Source organism: Phascolarctos cinereus, unplaced genomic scaffold (assembly GCF_003287225.1).
Source record: "Phascolarctos cinereus isolate Bilbo 61053 unplaced genomic scaffold, phaCin_HiC Scaffold_4;HRSCAF=312, whole genome shotgun sequence".
Taxonomy (NCBI): Eukaryota; Metazoa; Chordata; class Mammalia; order Diprotodontia; family Phascolarctidae; genus Phascolarctos; species Phascolarctos cinereus.
This window is the reverse complement of record NW_027555847.1, coordinates 620,499,728-620,523,380: the sequence shown is the minus strand read 5'-3', so window position 1 is coordinate 620,523,380 and position 23,653 is coordinate 620,499,728. Positions and strand designations below refer to the sequence as shown.

Sequence of the window (23,653 nt, the reverse complement as noted above, 5' to 3'; positions counted from 1 at the left end):
GGAGCACTTGCTATATGAAGGCCTAGTATTATAAAGAGGCCATGGAGTGTAGGGGAGAGAGGGCTGGAGGTGGGGGCCAAATGTGGGGTTTTCCATGCTGACTCCTGCTTTCTGTGTGTGAGATCATGGACAGATCAGGCCAAAGTTACCTCATCCATAAGAAGAGGAAATAATTCCTCTCTCCCCACCCCAATCTAAGCAAAGAATAAGTTCTACATGGGTCAGACAGATTTAAGGAGAGGTCTTTTAAAAATAACAATTATCTGTATGTCAATCTGGTTCTCGGAGCCAGGAATAATACTCAGCAATCTCCACTATTACTTTTAATTCTATTGGGCAATGACAAAAGAAAAGGTAGTAAGGGAGGAGGCCTTTTTATCTAATAAGCTTGGTAGTCAAATTGAAAGGCATTGTAATCTAATAACTTATATTTGAATAGTGCTCAAAGATCAACTAAGTCTTTTCTTTACAACAAACTTATAAAGTAGAATGTAAGATAAAATTTATCTGTCAATACCTTGAATCATATAAAACACTTTATATACATTATCTTATTTATCAACAGAGCAACCCTATGAAGTAGGTAGAATAATATATTATCCTCAATTTGCAAGTGAGGAAATTGAGGCCCTGAGAAGTAAAATAACTTGCACGAGGTTTATATATTATAGGTGTCAGGACTCCTGATTCCAAGTTTGAGCTATACTACTTCACTGAAAGAGCTTTGAGAGCTACAAATTTCCATGCAATATAATAGGGCCACAGTTTATCTATCTGTAAAATGTGGAGAGCAACTTTTGCCCTACACACCCCCTGGGATGCTTCAAGGGTCAAATGACATAAATAGTCATTTTACAACTATAAAATACTGCCTAAATATGTCCTAGTAAAACATTCAAGGACCTAATGTTCTAAATCTCCTTCTCCTTACCTTTCTTGTCCTTTTCCTCTCCCTTCTCCTTTTCCCTCTTCCTCCTCCTCTCCCTCCTTCCCACCTTTTCCTCCTCATCTTCTCCCTTTTCAGGTCCTGTGGCCCCAAGCTCATTTTTCTTTCTACTGGGACTTGAAAATTTCTACCTCTTCTATCCTAGTTTAAGGCTCCTTCTCCTCAGTCGCAATAATTTATTGATATACAACAAATATTCACTGAGCACCCACACTGTGAGTAGAACCATGATGAGCAAAATCAAATATAAAATAAGTTATAAGACCTATAAAACCTCAAGGAGCTTACAGTATAATTAGACCTATGGCATGCATATATGGGAAGTAATTTTACAATAATAATGATGGTAATAACAATAATAGTTTAAGGATCTGTTGTTTCATCTGCATCGATGCTTCATCTCTGATCACAATCTTATCCATATCTTTGATAGTTTCATGATTTTGCTTTGCCAAAAAAATATTAATCACCTTTTTAGGGCTACACATTTCTGCAGTAAGACAAGGCTGCCCTCTAACAAAAGCCTGACATGAGTCCAATCCTTGAAGTTTTTCCATTTGGGCAGGACCTGGCAGAGCTTTTATTCTCTCCTTCCACATGCACTGTGCTAAACATTTTTTTTGTTTGTTTTTACAAAATAATCTCATTTGATCCTTAAAACCCTGTGAGGTAAGTGCTATGATCCCCATTTTACAATTGAGGAAACTGAGGCAGTCAGAGGCTAAGTGGCTTGGCTAGGGTCATACAGCTAACACGTATCTGAGGCCAGATTGGAACTCAGTTCTTCCTGACTCCAGGAAAAACTCTAGTAGTTGAGGAGGATCAGGAGAAGCTCTGTGAAGAAGGTGGGGAGCCCTTGTCGTCTCCCTCAGGCCCTCCATGTTGAAATGAAGATGCTGTGTTAGCTCCAGCATTTCATGTGCAGCATGATTGACATCAGTGGCCTGTCTCCCACTTCCTAGTAACTTTTCCCAAAATAATTTGAAAGGGATGGTCTGAGGCCCCACCAGGGTCAGAGGGTGGTGTTTCAGTCTCAGCAGATGCTTCGGCAGAGCCTATCAGTGTCTTATGTTGATAATACAAGGAAAATGTGAATAATGGAAAGCCAACAAGAGCCGCTGCCCTTAGCACTTGTTAAACACACCCACACACACTTATGCTTCTCCCTGGCAAAGTGTCTGAGCTGGGTTGGATTTTTTTCACTGGTGTGAGAATGACTCATTTCTTTGAAATGAAAAATTCTGAGACCCAGACCGTGCTCCTAGGGTCCTTACAGAGCTAGTTCATGGAGCCCTTGGGAGCTGCCAGCATACCTACTGCCTTGCTCTGTTTACGAGGAGATACCACGCTTGCAGACCTGGCGCTAAATGTTTAGCATTTCTCCTGTTCATCTCACTGCTCTGGTTTCCAGTGATGTCATAAGTTCCCTCTGCAGGTCCAGGAGAGTGCTAAGCCAAAACCTCTCTTGAATGTGAGGAGAGGAAAGGGAGGTGAGGAGGTGGCCTGGTTAAATGAAGCCAAAGCTTGACTGGCAGTCAGGATACCAGGAATGTAGTTTTGATTCTTCTGCTAACAACTGTGTGCTTTGGCCAAATCACTTCCCTTGGTTCTGTCATTTGTGAAATGGAGGGATTGGACTTCTGGGTATAATCTTTTGTAGCCAAGGAAATTCTTCTACTGTTATTTTTTTTTCTTTGTCTTCTTTCTTTCTGGCATTATGGAGGTTGGGGGTGAGGAGGGAGATGGTCAAGGTAAGAATAATTAGAATTAGCTTTAATTATAAAGCTAATGCTTTAAGATTTTCAAGCACTTTACACAGGTTATCTCAACTTTGACCTCAGACACTTATTAGTGATGTGACCCTGGGCAAGTAACTTAATCCTGTTTGCCTCAGTTTCCTCATCTGCAAAATGAGTTAGAGAAGGAAATGGCAAACCACTCTAATATCTTTGCCAAGAAAAGCCCAAATGGAGCTTTCACGATGGAGAGTAAGATGCTATTGAAACACCTCAACAACAGAAGTCCCTTCCACCTCACAAACGATGATTCTGCAAGCTCTGTGGTTCCTGCCTTGAAGCCAGCACAGTGGGCTGGAGGACTAATATGAGGATCCTGAGTTCAGGGATTCTGTCCAACTGAAGAGGCGGTTGTTGATGCTTAGGTCATGCACTTCCTCCTCACCTTGACCTCTGCCTCTTCAAATCTCTGGCTTTCTTCAAGATTCAGCTTGTGCTACCTCCTATACAAGTCCTTTCTTGATCTCCCCATTTATTAGTATCTCTCCCCGAATTTACTTTACATATATCTCACATTTTCTACTTATCTTTGTACAAGTTGTCCTCTATTACTCTCATGGCTGACAGAGTGGAATAGAAGCTCCTTGAGGGCAGGGACTTCATTTTTGCCTTTGTATCCCCAGCAACTTATACCATCCTACCATGTAAGTAGGAGCTTAGTACATGCTTGTGGGATTGTATTGATTTTATTCCCGTGCACAATACAGATGATGGGAGGGGCGGTAAAGGTTATAACCAATATCCTTCCCCTAATTAGTGGAAGAAATGGAATTAGAACTCAGGATCCTCAGACTAGGACTCAAGTACACTGTGCTGGCTTCACGGGAGGGATCATAGGTTCATAGAATCATGATTTTTTGAGCTAGAAGGGACCTTTACTGACCATCAGATGTAGCCCTCTTGTTTTACAGATTAGAAAACTGAGGCACAGGAAGATGGATTCTCTCACGCAAAGGCACCCAGCTAGAATGAGTGTGAGGTAGAGTGTGAACCCAAGTCCAAGCCCAACATGGTATCCCTATACCTTATCATTCTATAATGTTAAGACTGGAGCTGGTGTTTGGAGGGTGGGTAAACTCTGATTGTGGAAAGGGAAGAGAATTTCTAGTCACGGAAATTACAGCAGCTCCTGTAAGTCATATCAAAACTGTATATTTTTCTGGGGGAGAACAATGGGAATGAAAGCCATTCATTAGATCCAAAGTCTCCAGTCATTAATGGTAGTATTTCGATATCTATGATTTGATAAAAGATAAACCAAAGTTCTGAATTGGCTAGACCAATAGCTACTCTAGGTGTGACTGTACAAGAGACACACTGAGGATGGAAGAGGGGGAGAGGAGGGAGATGGAAGAACCGTCATCACAGAACCTTATACCAAAAGGTGCTAAATTCATTAAGCACATTGGCAGTTAAGTGGAATAGTGAATAAGTGCTAGGCCTGGACTCCAGAACACCTGAATTCAAATCCAGTCTACTAGCTGTGTGACCCTGAGCAAGTCACTTAACTCTGTTCCCTCAGTTTCCTCATCTGTAAAATGAGCTAGAGAAGGAAATGACAAACCACTCTAGTATTTGCCAAGAAAACCCCCAAAATGGGCTCATGAAGAGGCAGACAGACTTGAAAAGACAATGTAAAGTACTGTACTAAACACTAGAAACACAAAGAAAGGCAAAAGACTGTCACAAGGAGCTTATAGTCTAATGAAGGGAAACAACAGGAAAACAACTTTAGAAATACAAAATATAGAGAGGATAAATTGGAGATAATCACTAGAAGGAAGGCATTAGCATTAACAGGATCAGGAAAGGCTTCTTATAGATTTTTTTTGCTGAGATTTGAAGGAATTGAAGGGACAGAGGTGAGGAATGAGTTTTCCAGGCACGAGCAGTCAGTGAAAATGCCTAGAGTCTTGAGATGGTTTGGCTTGTGCCAGGAACAATGTGGAGGCCAACATCACTGTATTGAAGATTATGTGGGGGGGGGGAATGGGGGAGGTAGTGGGTTTGGATGGCAGGGGGCATGTAACACATAAGAAGACTGGAGAGGTAGCAGGGGCTAGGTTATGAAAGGCTTTGAATACCAAACAGAAGATTTTGTATTTGATCTTGGAGGTGATAGGGAGTCACTGGAGTTTATTGAATAGAAGGGTAACATGGTCAGATCTGTGCTTTCAAAAATTTAATCAACAAATATTTGTCCTAGCTGTGTGACTCTGGGCAAGTCATTTAACTCAGATTGCCTCAAAGAAATGCTTATCGAAACCCTACAGTGTGAAGCTCCCAATGCTAGCTAGAAAGGTGCTGGAGGATCAGAGAGATGACATGACTGGACCTTGGTCAAACATCTATGATGCATCCTAAATCTGAGATTGCTTCTTAGTGAAAACTAAAGAAATATATATGTTTTTAGTGAGTCATCAGTTTCACCCTCTTTATCTCTCTTTACTCACGTTTTAGCAAATGTTGAAGTACGTGGTTGTTGGATAGAATTTCTCGATTCCTCTCTGCTAGTGGCCTCCTTCCCCAAATTCCTTGTATTTCACTACTTTGCATGTGTTTTATTTCTTTATACTGTAGATATTTATGTAGCTACTTGTCATTTCCTCTCCATTAGAATGGATATTCATTGCAAGTAGTTATTGTCTCAATGCTTGCTAAATTCTCAATGCCTGGTACAACTTGTGGCACCAAGTAGGTGCACAAAATAAACATTTGCTGTTTGATTGATTGATTGCCAGACATGGTGCTGAGCCCTGGGAATACTAATACCAAAAGGAAGGTAGACCCTTTCTTCAAGAAGCTTATTCTAACAGAAGGGGAGGGGAATTCATTCTGCTTATCAATAGCCTTTCCCAGTTTGCTTTGATATCATTTGACCAAGTACCACTCGGGAACATTTGGCCAGAGCTTCTAAGCTCTGGGTGGGCATGTGAAGATGAAAATTTCTTAAATGTTTTTTCTAGGAATAACCCAAGAATGTGTGGCAAGACATTTGCCAAGCTCTGGTTCACTCTGTTTATTTTATTCTATTGCAGATGCATTGTGAGAGGTTTGTCTGTATCCTGAGAATAATTGGAACTACCCTTTTTGGAGTCTCCCTTCTCCTGGGGATCACAGCTGCTTATATTGTTGGCTACCAGTTTTTCCAAACAGAAAATTATTATTTCTCTTTTGGACTCTATGGTGCTTTCTTAGCCTCACATCTTATCATCCAAAGCCTATTTGCCTTTCTAGAGCACAGGAAAATGAGAAGATCACTAGAAACTCCTATTAAGTTGAACAAATCTGTGGCTCTTTGCATTGCTGCATACCAAGAAGACCCTGATTACTTAAGAAAATGTTTACTTTCTGTGAAAAGGCTAACCTATCCTGGGATTAAGGTGGTCATGGTCATAGATGGCAATTCTGACGATGACCTGTATATGCTGGAGATCTTCAGAGACGTCATGGGCAGGGACACTGCGGCCACTTACATCTGGAAGAATAACTTCCACACAAAAGGCCCTGGTGAGACGGACGAGTCACATAAAGAGAGCTCACAGTACATAACCCAACTGGTCTTGTCCAACAAAAGTGTTTGCATCATGCAAAAATGGGGTGGAAAAAGAGAAGTAATGTACACAGCATTCAAAGCACTGGGGAGGAGTGTGGATTATGTGCAGGTAGGTCTTCTAGACTCATTCCAATGCAAACATCCTTTTAAATAAAGCCACTTTTGTATCTCTCCAGCAGTATGCTATAGACCATCCCAGGGCCTTCTGAACACAGTGTTTCTTTCAGTATGTTTGAAAACAGCATGACTGTTGAAAAGCATGTTTAAAAAAATACTACTGCAAAGCTGTTAGAAAGTATCTGTGAAAATGTTTCATTTGTACCATATGATTGGTTAGAATTTAAGACTATTTTGAACACGGGACCTTTTTCTGCCCCTCCCTCCCTTTCTCCGCTTTCTCTTTTTTAGCCAAGTCAAATCCAAGGTCGTTTTCCACAACTTTTCAAAACCTCCAACCCTGTAAGCAAATAATCTCTTATTCTAGCTGCCCCTAGTACAAGGCTATTAAGAGGTCGTTCTATTCCACCAGCCAAAAAGGAAGGCACTGTGTGGCCTTTAAAAACATTTTGCACAAAGATGTGTGAGATAGAGAGGAGGGAGCAATTTAGAGATCGTTTGGAAAAAAAAAAACAGATGCGAAGAAAGGAAAAAAAAAAGAAAAACACCCATTTGCAAAAAGCCAAAATGGTGTTTACTTCATCCTAATAACAGCATTACCTCATTCCTAGCAGCTTGACCTTTGAGAACTTTCATGATGCGATTCACGTCCACACAAATAATTACCCCATGTCCTTTATTAATTCCCTGAGCATACACTGTAGGGTGGGATCATTCCGTCGCTACATCACTCCTTATCTCTTATTAGGACTTTTACTGGGTCTTGGAATTTTCATAAATGAGCTTTTATGAAGATGAAAATGTCCCGTGAATTTCCAAACGGCAGCTTTTCCCTACCCTGAGAGCCTTCAGATAAAAGTCCTTGCAAAGTAAAAATTAACAGGACAATCTCTCTGCTGTCATTCCCTTTATTTTTATTTCTTTAGTTTTGTAATTCGATGGGTATCTTTTGTTTTTATGTTCCGTTCATTTTGGGCCTTACTCACTCACTCACCCTCCCAGGAAACCTTTCCTGGTAACAAGAAATCCATGGACGCAGAAACTTGCCTTTGACAATTATATGATTATCCATATCCGTAGTCCAGCCTCCTACCCCCACCAGGAAGAAGGTGCATTTCACATCTTTCCCATAGGGCCAACATTGGCCATTATAGTTACGTTGCATTTTATTTTTTTTTAGGCAATTGAGGTTAAATGACCTGCCCAGGGTCACACAGCTAGTAAGTGTCAAGTGTTTGGTCTGAGGCTGGATTTGAACCCAGGTCTTCCTGACTTCAGAGCTGGTGCTCTGTCCACTGTACCCCCTAGCTGCCCCGATTTTTTTTTTAAGAATTGTCTTTCAAATTATTGTACTTGTGCTGTCTTCTGGTTCTGCTTCCTTTACTTTGCAGCAGTTTATACTGGTCTTCCCATGATTCTTTGAATTTTTCATATTCCTTTTTTTTCTTATTGTTGTTGTTTGATTGTTTCATTCGTGTCTGACTCTTCATGATCTCATTTGAGTCTATTTTGGTAGATACTAGGATTTGCTATTTCCTTCTTTGTTCATTTTGCAGATGAAGAAACTGAGACAAACAGGGTTAAGTGACTTGCCCAGGATCACATAGCTAGTAAGTGTCTGAGGCCACATTTGAACTCAGGAAAATGAGTATTCCTGGCTCCAGGACCAGAACTGTATCCACTGCACCACCTAACTGCCTCCCAATGAAATTCTTTTTTGGAAATTTATTATTAAAATTGGTTAGTAATTAACTTTATTAAAATTATTAGTTATAATAGTACTAGTCGGTTAGTACTATGATTTGTTGTAATTTTCCAATTGATAGGAACCCACTCTGTATCCAGTTCTTTCCTACTACAAAAGGTGCTTAATATTAATATCCTGCAACACAGGAAGTTTTTTTCTGTCTGGTTTGACCTTTATTTTCCTTTAAAGAGTGATACTAGATTCTACCAACCTTTTTGATAATTCTATAAAAGGCTTTCTGTTCATTGCCCTCGAAGGAGCTTTGGTAAACAATGACACGGTATAGTAGAAAGCCCAGGGCTCAGATGATCTGATTCAATAGAAGAGGTCTAAGACTCAGCACATCTAACCTAGCTTCTGTCATTCAACATTTGTGTGACTTTGGGCAAATAATTTAGTACCTTGGTGCCTCAGTTTCATTCCCTTTAAAGTGGGAGGTCTAGGCAGCTAAGTAAGCGTAGTAGAGAGAATGTTGGACTTGGAGCCAGGAAGTCCTGAGTCCAAATCCTGCCTCGGAAACCTCTGCCTATTTCCTCATCTACAAAATAGGTGATAACACTAATCTGACAGGGTTATGAAGATTAAGTGAAAAAATAAGCGTGAAGTGCTTCACAAACCTTAAAGCACTCTATAAATGGTAACGATAAGCTTTTATTTGTGCAAATTGACTGAAAGTTCCCTCCAGCTCTTATATTCTATAGATTAATAATAATAATAATAGTAGTAGTAGTGGTAACTAACAATTCCATACTGCTTGCTATCAAGCACTTTACAATGATTGTCGTTGTTTGTTCAGTTGTCAGTCATGTCTGACTGTTCATGATCCCATTAGTGGTTTTCTTGGTGAAGACACTGGAGTTGTTTGTCATTTCCTTCTCCAGTTCATTTTACAGCCTGAGGCAAACAGGGTGAAGTGATTTGCCCACGGTCACATAGCTACTCAGTGTCTGAGGCCAGATTTGAACTCAGGTCTTCCTGACTCCAGACCTGGTGCAAATACTTCTTATTTTTACGTCTTTTGAAAGCTCATAAGAAAGTTTTCTCCTACTTTCTCTCCTTGACTCATTCTTGTCAAATACTATGATGTATGTGACTTCCATAGCAAAATATCATGAGGGCTTCCACTACTGCATCTTTAAGTATAATATTAATAGCAATAGTAATAGCAAGGCTAGACAGAAATAGCAATAATAATAATTTTTATTTCTGTAGTGATTTAGGGTTTAATTATGTACTTTCTTTACAAACAACCTTGTGAGGTAACATAGCACAAATATCGTTGCCCCCATTTTTCAGATGAAAAAGGTAATTTTACTCATAGAGAACGTGTCTTGTTCATGGCTATGCAGTTTATTAGTATCAAAGTTGGGATAATTGGGGTACTTCCTGAAGTCCCCTTGCAGGGAACAGGACAAAATGACGTCTGGCTCTGTTTTTAATTCATAGGAGTAGTCCCTAACTGCTCTCAACAGTTCTTATTTTCATTGGAACTCCTCCTTCTCTTATAATTCTGGCTTTGGATTGTGCTTGTATCCTTGACAACTTACACTGTGCCTGTCCAGGAAAAAAAATACAAACTTTTGAAAACGTGAAAGGGCTGATTTTCTGCTAAAGCAGTGGTCAGAGTTGGGAATAACAGAACTGAAGCCCTGCCCGTTGTGACATAATCAACCTGGCTAAGTTAGTGCTTTCTTTTGAAATAGCAGCACTTTTTAAAAAAATGTATTCAAGTAATGATCCTGATGATGATATATGTGTGTATATACATATATGTGTGTGTAGATATGTGTATGTAATGTAAAATATATGTGTGTATATGTATGTATACCATATATATATATATATATATATATATATATATATATATATACACACACACACACACACACATATACATGTGGTTCAGACCTATAATTTCTTCCTGTAGGAAATTCCCTATCAAATGCGAATCAGTATCTCTTCTTCAACTTATAGTTGCTTGGGGTACTAGGAATTGAGTGACTTGCCTCAGGTCCCCCAAGGAATATATATCAGAACTTAAGGTTACATGAATTGTGATTCAAGCCTAGGTCTTTAATTCCACCTTCAGTTTTCATTACATGGATCCAACAAAAAGATACGCTTGGTGGGGAATGGTAGTCAAGTTCCTTCCCGTGAGCTTTGCCTTAGAGGTGTTTTTCAACAGGACTGATTCTCACCTCTCTAAGATAACTTAAGGCAAGATGATAGACTAGATAACCCTGAAATTTTCCTTAGGACGCTTAAAGTGTCACATTAAAAATTTGTGTTATACTATTAACTGTCAAATCTATCAGGGTGAGGAATAGGGACTGGACTTAGGATTTTGAGTTATAGAGAATTTCCAAGCAAGCAAACTCCCTCTCTCAATGCAGGCTGGACCTTCTCTGATCTTAGAGTCTTAGAGAAAGTTGCCTTGGGTGAGAAGTAAAGTGACAGGAACTTACAGTTAGTATGTGTCAGAAATGGAACTTCATTGCAGGGTTGTACACCTAGAAGACACTAAATGAATGTTTGTTGAATAGTTGATTGAAACAATCAGTCAGCAAGTGTTTGTCCTAGTCTGGTCTTTCCGGCTCTGAGAACAGCTCTCTCTGTCCAATTCTCTATGTTCCTTCTCATAGGGAAACACTCTAAATCACTACCCCACTGCCTCTAGTGTATGCTTTAGGTATGCACAGGCAGGGGAGGTCTAATGAGAGTAGGTTAAGTATGAAGGAGTCATTTGGGGGTTTTTGCAATTCTATCCATTCCAGAATTTTTGGAAGAAAATCAGACCACAAACCTCAAAATATTCATGGTGCTTTAATTAGTGCACAGTTTGGGGGATATCCCTTATAATATTCTCTGTCTTAAAAACCTGTTTGCTTGTTTGTTTTTCCCCTCCCTGCCCTTTGTAGTAATTCACGCCTTTAGAAAGTTTAAAGATAAGCAAAATCATGGGGAAACAGTTAAAATACAGAGGCTTCTGGAGAGGATTCATATTTTGGGAGAGGGTCAGACCAGATAAACTTGAAAGGCTCCATGATGAATAATATCCATTTCTCAAGATCCTTTTTTTTTCTTTTTAAATAGTGTTAAGAGCCCTGGGTAAGAACCCAGGTGATTGAGGCACTGGTCCTGACTCCAACTCTAGGCAAGAGGTCAGTCACTTCAGGTTTCTGGGCCTTGTTTTTCTCATTTATAAAATGAGGGAGCTATGCAAGATGGCTTCCAAAGCTCTTTCAGCTCTAATATTCCAGGGCTCAGTGGTATGAAAAACAAAAAACAAAAATCAACATGATTAGTCATATTGATTCATCTCTAATGGCTTTTTGTACTGCCTCTTCCACATGCCTGGAATGTTCTTCCTTTCAATTGCTGATTCTTAGAATGCCGGGTGGCTCCCCTCTAGGACTCATCTCCCAGGCCATCTTCAGGAGACCTTTCCTGGTCTTCTCTGCTGCTAATGTCACCCCCTCTAATAATAATAGCTAGCATTTATACGACACTTTAAGGTTTGCAAAGTGTTTTACAAATATTATCTCATTTGATCCCCATCACAGCCCTGCAAACTAAGTGCTATTATTATCCCCATTTTACAGTTGAGGAAACTGAGGCTGACAGAGGTTAAATGATTTGTCCAGGGTCACACAGCTAGTAAATATCTAAGGCTGGATTTGAACTCAGGTCTTCCTGACTGCAAGCTCAGCTAAACCACCAGCTGCCTTTTGCCCACTTTTGTATTCAACTTGCACATTCTTATTTTAAATAAAGTGTCTCCCCCATTAAAATGTAATTTCCTTCCTTGAAAACACAGGCTATTTTTTCCATTTGTACATGTGGAGCTTAGATTAGTCCTTAGCATATATTAAGTGCTAATAAATACTTGGTGATTAATTGATTGTATCATCAATCATTCAGCAAGTATGCATTTCCTGTCTACTAAAGCTCTGCTAGTTGGGATTTAAATGAAGGAAAAGTAAGAAGCCAATTCCTTTTTTTTTTTTACTTATGCTTCTGTAACTACCATGTGGTGCCTTTTGTGAGTATTGTGTCTTCAACTCCCAACTGATCCCCAAAGACCTTATGCCTTTCACCATTTATTTGCTGTTCCCAGTTTGAAGACACCATAAAAATAATTGTCTTGGAAGTGATTAAATTGAGTTTTGAAGGTGTGCAGGTTAACCAACCAACTCTCAGAAAAAAAAATGTACACGGGACACATTTTTAAGTTTAATTTACATTATTAATTTTTTCCCCATCCCTTTCTTAAGTCTAGGCCATCATTAAGGCAATAAATCAAGCCCTGATTTGTACTATTTTCTAAATACTGAGGTGTAAATGCTTACACAGAAAATTTAACAATCAGCTCTTTTGAATAGGTTCAAGTTGCTTCTGGCACATCCTGTATTGATACTCTACTTTTTCAGTGGTTTCATTATAGAGCTGTGTTCTTTTGTGTATCATAACTGTGCTGGGAGGAATTCATAAATGCAGGATGACAGATTTAGATGTGGAAAAGTTCAGAGCTATTTGGTCCAAACCCTTCATTTTATAGTCTTCTTACTATAGAGTTAACACTTTTTCACTGTTATCACTTTTAAGTTCTGATGAGAGGGAAGGAAGGTAGATAAGTGGCAAAGTCATATGCTATTTATTCTATTTATTTAAATAATTTAAATATCATATTTATTAAATAAATATTCTATTTATTTTTGGGTTGATAGACTGAGAAAGTATCTTTTAAAACATTTTCTTCAATTTATATAATTCTATATTCCTAATTCCTGAAAGAAGAGCAGCAAAGAAGACCAGATGAAAACTTCAGGATATCTGTACGAAAAGCATCATGGGCTGATTTGACCATAGTTAAGGCAACTAAATCTAGCAGGACTGGAGAGGAAAACCTTGCAGAGAGAGCCACCAAATTGTAACATAAATCTTTACCCCATCCTTAAAAATAGCATCTTCTGGAAAAATTCTTTCAAGTCCATTAGACCAATTTTTTGGTCTCAGTGGATTAAGCACTAGGCCTGGAGTCAGTTCAAATTTGTCCTTAGACTATGTTACCCTGTTTGTCTCAGTTTCCTCATCTGTAAAATGGGGATAATAATAGCACCTACCTCCTAGGTTGTTGTGAGGTTCAAATGAGATTATAAATATAAAGTGCTTAGCATAGTTCCTGGCACATATTAAGTGCTATATAAATGTTGTTGCTGTTGCAGGGTCTGTATAACTTGTAGTGACTGTGATCAAGAATTAATTTCCTTGTCCAGCCTACAGCTAAGTGATCCCCCTTGGCCAGGGTTAAGATGTAAGGTCAAAGTTGAAATATGCAGTGCTAGGACATCACCAGTATGAGAGCTGGCTGTGGAACAACAGTGGAAGACAGTATTGATTTATTCCCATCCTGTTTCCTCAGTGAAGTCAATCAGGGTAATTGAAATTTCCTTAGAGCCAGTCCTTTGAAGTGAGAGCAGGAGGCTACCAGTCAGTTAGCCAGTTAGTAGGAAACAAGAAAGGAAGCTAGAATATTGAGAAAGGCTTTAGACTTGGGTCTTAGGGCCTCATTTGGTAGCACAAATTATGTTTTAGTAGAGTTTGCCATTTAAATTAGGGGTTTTTAGACTGGGGTCTGTGATTTTTTTTTAAAAACTGTCTTTCAATGTAATCAGTTTAATTTCTAAAAAAAGGTGGAAAAAGATAACCATCAGTTAAAAACAGAATTTTAAATGTGCTTTTTTATTTTTAAGAAAACGACTCAAAATCTATTCTCTCTTGGAGAGTTGAGAAAGAGAGAAGTATCAGCTGTATTAACGAGGATAAAGAAAAGTTGTTTAGCTATGTCCAGCTCTTTGTGACCCTACTTAGGGTTTTCTTGGCAGAGATACTGGTGTGTTTTGTCATTTTCTTCTTCATTTAACAAAGGGGGAAACTTAGACAAACGGGGTTAAGTGATTTGCCCAGGGTCACACAGCTATTAAGTATCTGAGGCCAGATTTGAACTCAGGAAAATGAGTCTTCCTGACTTCAGGCCTGGCACTCTACTGTATTATGTAGCTACTCCATAGGGGAGCAATTAGATTAACAGGGACAGTAGTGGCTTGTGTTTGCCTTATCTCTTTAATGAAGAGAGGGTACTTGTTAAGAGAGTCCTATGTGCCTGGCAGGGTGCTAAGTATACATCTTACAAACATTATTTCACTGATCCTTACCACAACCCTTTGAGGCAGGTGCTCTTACTATCCCCATTTCATAGTTAAGGAAATTGAGGAAGACCTCAGTTAAGGGTTACATAGATAGTTCTGAACTCACATCTCCCTGACTGAATGCCCGGCACCCTATCTGCTGTACCATCTGATTCTGAAGCAGGAATTTGACTGCATCTGTTCTAATCTGTAGTCTTCTCTTTCATTTTGTATTTCTTCTTTCATGTTTTTAAACTTATCTCAATTAGGAGAATATAGAATATTTCATAATAAAGGAATATCATAAGAACACAATACAGAGATTTAGCAATATCCTGGGTCAGGTGTCAAATGTGGCCTGCAAGACTCCTGACTAAAGCCCAAAACATATTATAATTTAATTGGGAAATAATTTATAAAATAAAAATACAACAAAACAAAAACAATATCACATTTTTTATTATTTTTAAAAAATATTTGTTTATTTTTAGTTTTCAACATTCACTTTTATAAGATTTCGAGTTTTAAATTTTCTTCCCCTCCTTCCCCTTTCCCCTCCTCAAGATGGCATGCAATCTGATATAGGCCATTGTGTTGTGCCCACACAATGCCATACATCAGGGGTGGGAAGTTTGTGGCATTGATGCCACAAGTTCCCCACCCCTGCTCTATATCTTCATAGCCTGTTAAAGGTAGTGATAAATGAAGGTTTGGAGTTGTCTGGGGCAAGAGTGTCAGACCCGTAGAAACCCAGGTCATAGGATGCCACTCTTTCTGAGAGGTTACCATGAGAATTGACATCAGGATACCCGAGTTTCAAATCTCAGCTGAAGCTTGCCTTCTGTGTAACCTTTGGTTAGGCAATTCGTTTTTCTGAACCTCAGTTTCTTGGTCTGTAAAATGAGGATGATAACAAAAGAACTACCAATCTCAAAGGGCTATATAAATCTGAGTAATTATTTGTTTGGTTGGCTCTGTAATAAGCTTAAAGGCTTTAGATGGGAGTAGGACAAATAAAAAGATTAGTTCTGATAGTTGGACACAAACATGTGAGTTGAATTTGAGGTAACTGGTATAAAATGAGAGGTTGAGCAGCTTCTTCCAAAGTCCCAAATCTCCTAATGGCAAGCTCTTTCCCAGGGGATTTTTGACAGTTTTACTTTTCACTCATGGCTGAAAAAGTCATGAGAACAGTCTTTCTCACAGAATTTTTGGCACTCTGCTTTTGGAAACTGGGAGGAGTCTGGGGCTATTCAACCATTTTAGAACCTCAGAGATTTCTTTCAAATTTAGCTTTTTAAAAGAGGCAGTTCTAACTTGCTCACATTCCCCAGCTCGAGTGGCGATTTGAATACTAATTTTGGATTGCTCTTTCCTGTTGTCATTAGTCTTATTTTAGCCCAATTTTACCTTTCCTGGCTTAAGTCAATACCAGTGGGTGTGTCACTAATGCATCCAGATGCTGGATTCTTACGGTGGTTTTGGAGCTATGCCTTCACCTTTTGCTGCCCTCCTCCGGCTTCTACCCAGCTTGTAGCTCAGTGTGTGACCAGTGATTGACAACCCTTGGAAAGGGTGGCCATCCAGACTGGGGAAAACCACCTGGGCCCCCTTCAACTAGAAGGTTTAGGATGCCATCGGAGGTATAAGACATCCTTGAAAATGTGTTACCAGTAATCATGTTATATTTTCTACTCTAAAATATTATCTATCACTTTCACTTCTCTTTTCTTAAATCAGAGAGTACAGGGGTATTTCAAAATAGAAAATCAAAGAGTTATCCATCCAAATGTGTAGGCATACCACACTTCAAGCAGTTCTGATATTTGAACATTTGCATTTATTCCCAAAATAGGTTGGATGAGAACTCATTTTTACAGAAGGATTTATCATGAGTCATTTGTTCATTTAAAATTATGCTATTTACAATTATTTTCAAAATGTGTATAAAGTGAGAAGTCACACGCACACACATTTACACATATATATACATATATCTGTAGCTGCTCCTATGTATATTCATGCACATGTATATGTGTGTTTATGTGCACATACAAGTATACATATGTAAATATGCATATGTATAAACAATACACACATGTATATACATTATGTATATATTATACATATGTGTATTTATCCTCACCACTCTCAAATTTTACACATGCACATATATATACACACAGACACACATACCTTTATATGTAACTATAATCCAAACCATGTACACATATGATATGCTTCTATTTTAAAACCATTTATCTTTAAACATAAGCTACAAAACTGGAGGGGAAAGAACTCCTACAAACCTGTTCCCCTTTATTCATCTGTACCATAAATTTTATATCTATCTATACACACATACACGCACATACATGTATATACATACCTACATACATATACACAAATTATATATGTAATATATGATTATATGTAATATTATATAATATGACACATAAAAATTTTATAAACACATATACACAAAATTTGGTTTTGGTGGGGATTAATGAAGGAGAATTATATATTACATAATATATATGTATGCAGTATATATGCATTTATATGTATACATACATATATAGACGCACACATATATTTATATTTATAGTGGTAGAGATGAATGAGATCAAAGCAGGGCTTGTTTCTTACCCCTCCTCAGGTTTAGGGCTTGTGTTTGAAGAGATTGTTTATAAGGCAGAGGTATATCATTTTTACTTTTTCCATTAGAACAAAATTTGCCAGTCCCTAACTATGGCCATTCACAGGATGATTTGAGACATTTTTGAGACTGGGAATTTCAAATTAAAATCAATTGCTCAATTCATAAATATTTATTAAGTACTTGGCATGTACCAGGCAGAGCCATCAGGTTGGATGCTTGGGAAATCTGAAACACTCAGGTTTCTAATGAGAGGTCATTTTGTATAATGACCTGGCCATCTGAACAGCTATAAGAACTGTTATGAGAACAGAGACTTTTAGGTACATTAGTGTAGATCTCAGCCTCCTTATGATGACACAACCCTGCTTTCATATCAGGAGATATACTAGGAGTATATACTAGGAGTAGTACAGAAGCAGGTAGGGCATTATGAGGTTCGAACAGTAATCTTAATCCTCTATCTAGGACAGAATTATCTGCTGCCCTGTCAAACATCTGGTTTTTTTTTTGAGTGACACTTGAACCAGTCACCATCTTTAGCAGAAGTATTCTCCGCTATCTCTATGTACCACAGAAAATGGAGCAAAGACCACTAGTATATTTCACACACTTTTCCTATGCTTTCCCCATGCTGGGACTTCATAAGTACTTGCAGCACATCCCCAGCAGTTATTTCATCAGAGATAACTCAGTGCAAGATTTGAGCCATCCCATCCAGCAGGCCACTAAACTCACTGCCTTGCTTGTGGAAAACAGGAGGGTCTTTGAGATACCAGGGCTGTGGCATCCAAAACCTCATCAGGAAGCCTTGAAGTAGTAGGGCAAAGCATGGTTTATCAAAGTGCAAACGTGCCTGAACTCTTGTCTTTAGAGCTTTCTCCAGTTTCCTTCCTGCCCTTCACTCTTGTTTTCCACTATCACTCTGCAGGTATGTGATTCAGATACCATGCTTGACCCAGCCTCATCTGTGGAAATGGTCAAGGTCTTAGAAGAGGATCCTATGGTTGGAGGTGTTGGTGGTGATGTGCAGGTGAATATAACCTGAGATATGACTTGAATAAAATAAGATTATAATGCAGTATCTGCTTTCTGGACATCTTAAAATTGAATTCTCTTGGGAGTTTCATGGATTAATTCTTAAACATTCCATATTTAAAAAGAAATTTTCCTGATGCCTTATAATTTGACTTAAATGTATACTAATGCTCCTAAAATGAGAGACAGCATGGCATACTGAATGAAAGACCAGCCTTGAATTCAGGAAGAGCTGGGTTCAAGGATTGCCTTTGACAGGTACTAGCTGTGTGAACCCAGAGAGGCTATTTAATCTCTTAGTGTCCTAGGCAACAGGCCAAGATTCTTAAGTTACAGAAGAGTTGCCAAAGTAATTGTGGAAGAAGTTTCCACACCAGAAATTACTACACCAATGAAATCAGAAGTTCAGACCAGTGCTCAAAATAATTCCATGCAGTGACATATAGGCTGCCTGTAGGAAGCTAAGAAGTTGATTGTGTTTGTGTCTATATATACATAGACATATAAATATGTGTATATACACATATAGATGTATATGTTTTAAGTTTTTTATTATAAACTTAATAATCAACAGATATTTTAACATATAAAAAGAAAAGAAAATGTTATATGTGATTCAGTTTTTTAAAAACGTACATTGAATTCAACCAGATAGTAATAACCAATAACTAACCTGTTACCAGTGCTCTAAAATTTCCAAATTGCTTTACATATTTTATATTGTTTGTGTTCCCTTTTTGGACTTTTTTTTCCCTTCTTTGCATATCTATCACAATATTGGTATTACTAACTGACCCTGCACAATATGTCCCATCACTCTAATAAGTATAGTAAATCAAAGCAGATCAATACATCAGTCATTTCTGAAAATGTATTTTGCATGTGTTTATATGTCATGAAGGCAGATAAATGATGGTAAGTGGCAATGTAACCTTGCTAAATGACACTTTTAAGAGAAAAAAAGCCTAATCTTTGCTAAAACAGAATTCCAAAATGAAAAGAAGTACACAAGAAAACAATTGGGACACCCCAATGTCACACCTGAGATAAAGGAGAAAATAATAATGGGGGCTCAATTTTGATAAGTCCTTGCAGAATGGAAAAAAAATTGATGGATTTTAGAAGAGGAGGAAGTGTTCATAGGATGAAAAAATAAGAGGAAATAACAATTAGAAGGGTAGAAAAGAAAACTGCATGTAAGGTAGTGAAAGAACTGTTCCTTACAGGAACAGAACAAAGGGCAAAAGGAAAGCTTGGGAGGTGACGGGAAGTGAGCAGTGGGAGAGCAGAGAAGGATTTTTGGGAAACTCACATCAATAATAGAAGCACATAAGAAAGGGAATCCATAGGCTTATGTACAGGAGAGAAAATGGAGGCAGTCAGGTGTCAACAAGGGAGAGAATCTATGATCCAAGTGAGGGATGAAAGGAATGGATTGGAGAGTCCTCTGAAGCAGTCTGATAGAGTTGGTCTATCTTTAATGTAGAGACAGGTATTTCAGGATCTTGCCTTTCTCAGGAAACAAAGTCGTTTACATGGACAGTGACAACCTCTGGGAAAAGTGTGGGAGACAGAAGGCAGCAATGCATTTTAAGATTAGTTGGAAGTTGGGCAGACATGGAGTGAATCAGACTTCCGTATTAAGCTGGTATGTAAAGTTGAGGGAGGAAAGAATAGGAGACCAAAGATTGAACTCAGAAAAATCAATTAAAAAAAGATTGATAAAGGAATCATTTGCCAAAAGAAGCACTACTGTGACGTTCAAAAAGCAAGAAAATCAGAAGACATTAGCATAGAAATTTAGGAAGGGGGAAAGTGATAGACTGTCAAACTGACCAATGCTGGAAGCAGAAAAAAAAAGTACTCAATAGATTTGGGCGTGGGCACTGGGCCCTGGATATATTCCTTTTTACCAATGCTTAATCTTTCTACTTTTTTTTTTGTTTGCAGATTTTAAACAAATATGATTCTTGGATCTCATTTCTTAGCAGTGTGAGATACTGGATGGCTTTTAATATAGAGAGAGCTTGTCAATCCTATTTCGGCTGTGTACAGTGCATTAGTGGACCCCTAGGAATGTACAGAAACTCTTTGCTTCATGAATTTGTAGAAGACTGGTACAATCAAGAATTTATGGGCAACCACTGTAGCTTTGGAGATGACAGACATCTGACTAATCGAGTGCTGAGCCTGGGGTATGCCACAAAATATACTGCCAGATCTAAGTGCCTTACAGAAACACCCATAGAGTACCTGAGATGGCTAAACCAGCAGACCCGATGGAGCAAATCATACTTCCGGGAGTGGCTGTACAATGCCATGTGGTTCCATAAACATCATTTGTGGATGACCTATGAAGCAGTTATCACTGGATTCTTTCCTTTCTTCCTCATTGCCACAGTTATCCAACTATTCTATCGGGGGAAAATTTGGAATATTCTCCTTTTTCTATTGACTGTCCAGTTTGTGGGCCTCATCAAGGCTTCCTTTGCCAGCTGCCTAAGAGGGAATATCGTCATGGTCTTCATGTCCTTATATTCGGTGTTGTACATGTCAAGTTTGCTCCCAGCAAAGATTTTTGCCATTGCCACCATAAACAAGGCAGGGTGGGGCACATCAGGAAGGAAAACCATTGTGGTTAACTTTATAGGACTCATCCCAGTGTCCGTTTGGTTTACAATCCTTCTGGGCGGTGTAATTTTCACCATTTACAGGGAGTCCAAAAAGGAATTTAGTGATTCTAAACAGACAGTTCTTATCATCGGTTCATTAGTCTATGCATGCTATTGGGTTATGCTGTTGACTCTCTACGTGGTTCTCATTAGCAAGTGTGGCAGGCGGAAGAAAGAGCAACAGTATGACATGGTGCTTGATGTATGAGCTGATGAGCTGACTTCTTAAAGTTTGCGGTCACACACATACACACCACACTTTAGTCATCTTCTGTAGGAACTGTAAGGAGCTGGGGGCATTGGATAATGTCACCAAGGGAAATACTTCACTGCTGCTGGGACTTGAACATTCAATTTCTATGGGTTTATTTTGATTCTGCCAAAGTAAAATGATAGATCAAACAAGGATAAACTCAGATTTAACCTGTTATTTCTATGAAAATGAGATGAATTCTTCGTTTATGCACTTTTTTCCTTACTGTGCATACGCCTGACAGTGTTTTTGCCTCATATACCTCACTAGTCATGCTTATGTGGGTTCTCAAGCAAGAAAAGCATTGGAAATCTCAAGGAAAAGTTCTTTCAACTTTCACAACCTAATTTATGGACTGTTTTGATAGATTTTTAAAAAAAAGAATTTTTAGAAAAGGTCTTCGGTTTTAGTTTGCCAAACACAATGCCAAAGGAGAATTTGAAAGCCCAATGGCTTGGCTGTATTTTTATACTATTGTATTGTGTGTTTTTGTTTTGTATGATGACTTTTCCAACACAATTTTTGCATATTCTTTATTCTACTTTTCTGCCAAAACCCACCTGTACTTCCTTTTTAGACAGATTTCAAAAGAATTCATACTTAAAAGACAAAAAACAAACCTGCCCAAAATGTGAAGCTTTGTTGGCTGATGCTGTTCATGACAGAAAGAATAAAACGTTTCTCTCTGCCTTTTAAACTGAATAGTTATTTCTATGAGAAGGCAATGTAGATTTCAGTCTTTTACCTTTGGATTTCCATTCTATTTCAAAAAGGCTAATAAAATTGTCCAACTTTTATGGAGGAAAAAAATCATATTTTTGTATGCATCAAAAATACATCATTTTAAATCAAGGCCAAAGGGGTAAATAAGTGCAATTTTGTCATAACTGAGTTAAAGGGAACCCTGGTTCTCAAAGGAAAATGCTAGGCACACATCACTGTTCAGAATGTGTGTATTTTTGTGGGTTTAAAAATGCACAATAGATTGAGTTTAATATGCTTTGGACCTACAGCCCATATTTACACAGACCAAGTGAAGTGAAGAGCTAAAGCAATTATTTGGCTCTTTTCTGACATGTCTTACAGATTTTCCAAATAGATAATTGTTCAACTTCCACTTGACTTCGCCTGTGTAGACAGAGGGTAAAACCAGCCCCATATGGTCAAAATCAAAAAGAGTTGGGCACAATGTAGTGGTCTTGCAGCCTATCGATCAATATCCTGTTTAATTCAAATCAGAAGATTTCCCTCCAAAAGTACACAGAATTACACAGATCACCTGAACTCTCCCTCTCTTGACTTATATTGACATAGCTACACAGTACAAGGGAAAGAGAAGACCAGTACCTATCTCTTGAATCTGGGCATATAGAAAACCAAACTGGATATTCTGGGTACCCACCCTCCCTCCACCCCCAAAACATACACACACACACACACACACACACACACACACACACACACACACTCTACTTTAGGGCCTCAGTTATCCAGACTGGTGGACTGGTGGCTGGCACTACAAATCTTTTCCTATACTTTGTGCTGTGTAGACTTGGGCTAAAAACATGTTTGGAACCCATAGAACGAGTAGGTACCCTTTGGATTGTGACATTAAAAAGCCCTGTGGTAAAGCAGAAACCATTTGGGTGTTTTAATGAATTAGCCGTCTTTTCCGCTTTCTTTTTATGCGGGCACCCACGTGAAATTCTGCTGTAGAGAGAGCTGTACATGCTCACTACCTTCTGGTTTGTCTTAATTCAAGGTTCACAATTGTCTGAAAAACAGAATGCTTAGCAGTTGATGAACCTATGAGAAAACAACACAGCCATTCAAAAAAAAACTAGATTGAAACTTGATTTTACCTTTTTAACTATTTATGTTCTAAGTTAAGATTTGATAACATTCAAATGTCAAATTCTCTCGTTCTATAAAAATGTTGAATTAATTGCCTGTATTTATTTTAGCAATTATTCAATGTATTTCCAGTATAGGATGTATAGTAAAATTGATTCTTTTTGTAAATAAAATATTTTTGATAAGATCCTTGCTATTTTCTTTTTCCCCTTGGATTTGATTTAAGAGCATAAGTTAATGGAAATGTTTACAGCTGCCCAGGGCAGCAAAAGTTATTGCTGATTTATGTCATGTTAAAGTAGAAATTCACACCTCTGTGAAAGCTAGCTTCAAAATTTCCCATTTCAATGAACTCTGAGTAGTAGTAAGCTAGGGCAACTAGGTGGCTCAGTGGGTAGAGTTCCAGGCCCGGAGTCAGGAAGACTCATCTTCTTGAGTTCAAATCTAGCCTCAGATATCTATTAGCTGCGTGACCCTGGGCAAATCATTTAACCCTGTTTGCCTTAGTTTCCTCATCTATAAAATGAGCTGGAGAAGGAAATGGCAAACCACTCCAGCATCTTTGCCAAGAAAACCCCAAATGGGGTCATGAAGAGTTGTTCACAACTGAATAACAACAAAAAATTATTAACCTGGTTAATTTATTCTCACCTCCTTCTTCCCTTGCCTCCCTTCTCCCCTCTGTTCTCCTACTTTAAAGCTACTTGGAAAAAATATTGTAGACAGATATCATTTTGGGGGTGGTTTACTATGGGTCTGACTATTTTAGGAGGGCAACTATGTTTCCATTTCACTACTACTTTATCCTCTTCTTTTCACACTACTCT

General features: G+C 38.4%; 1 protein-coding gene across 1 annotated transcript in view; it reads left to right on the top strand.

Annotated features, from left to right (window-relative positions):
• Positions 1-23,013, top strand: part of HAS2 (hyaluronan synthase 2) — a 37,258-nt gene extending 14,245 nt beyond the window's left edge. The window contains exons 2-4 of the mRNA XM_020965004.2: positions 5,781-6,407; positions 17,941-18,042; positions 19,998-23,013. Coding sequence (XP_020820663.1) covers positions 5,781-6,407; positions 17,941-18,042; positions 19,998-20,927 — 1,659 coding nt within the window. The 3' untranslated portion in view covers positions 20,928-23,013. The remainder of the gene's footprint in view (positions 1-5,780; positions 6,408-17,940; positions 18,043-19,997) is intronic.
• The last annotated feature ends 640 nt before the right edge of the window (positions 23,014-23,653 follow it).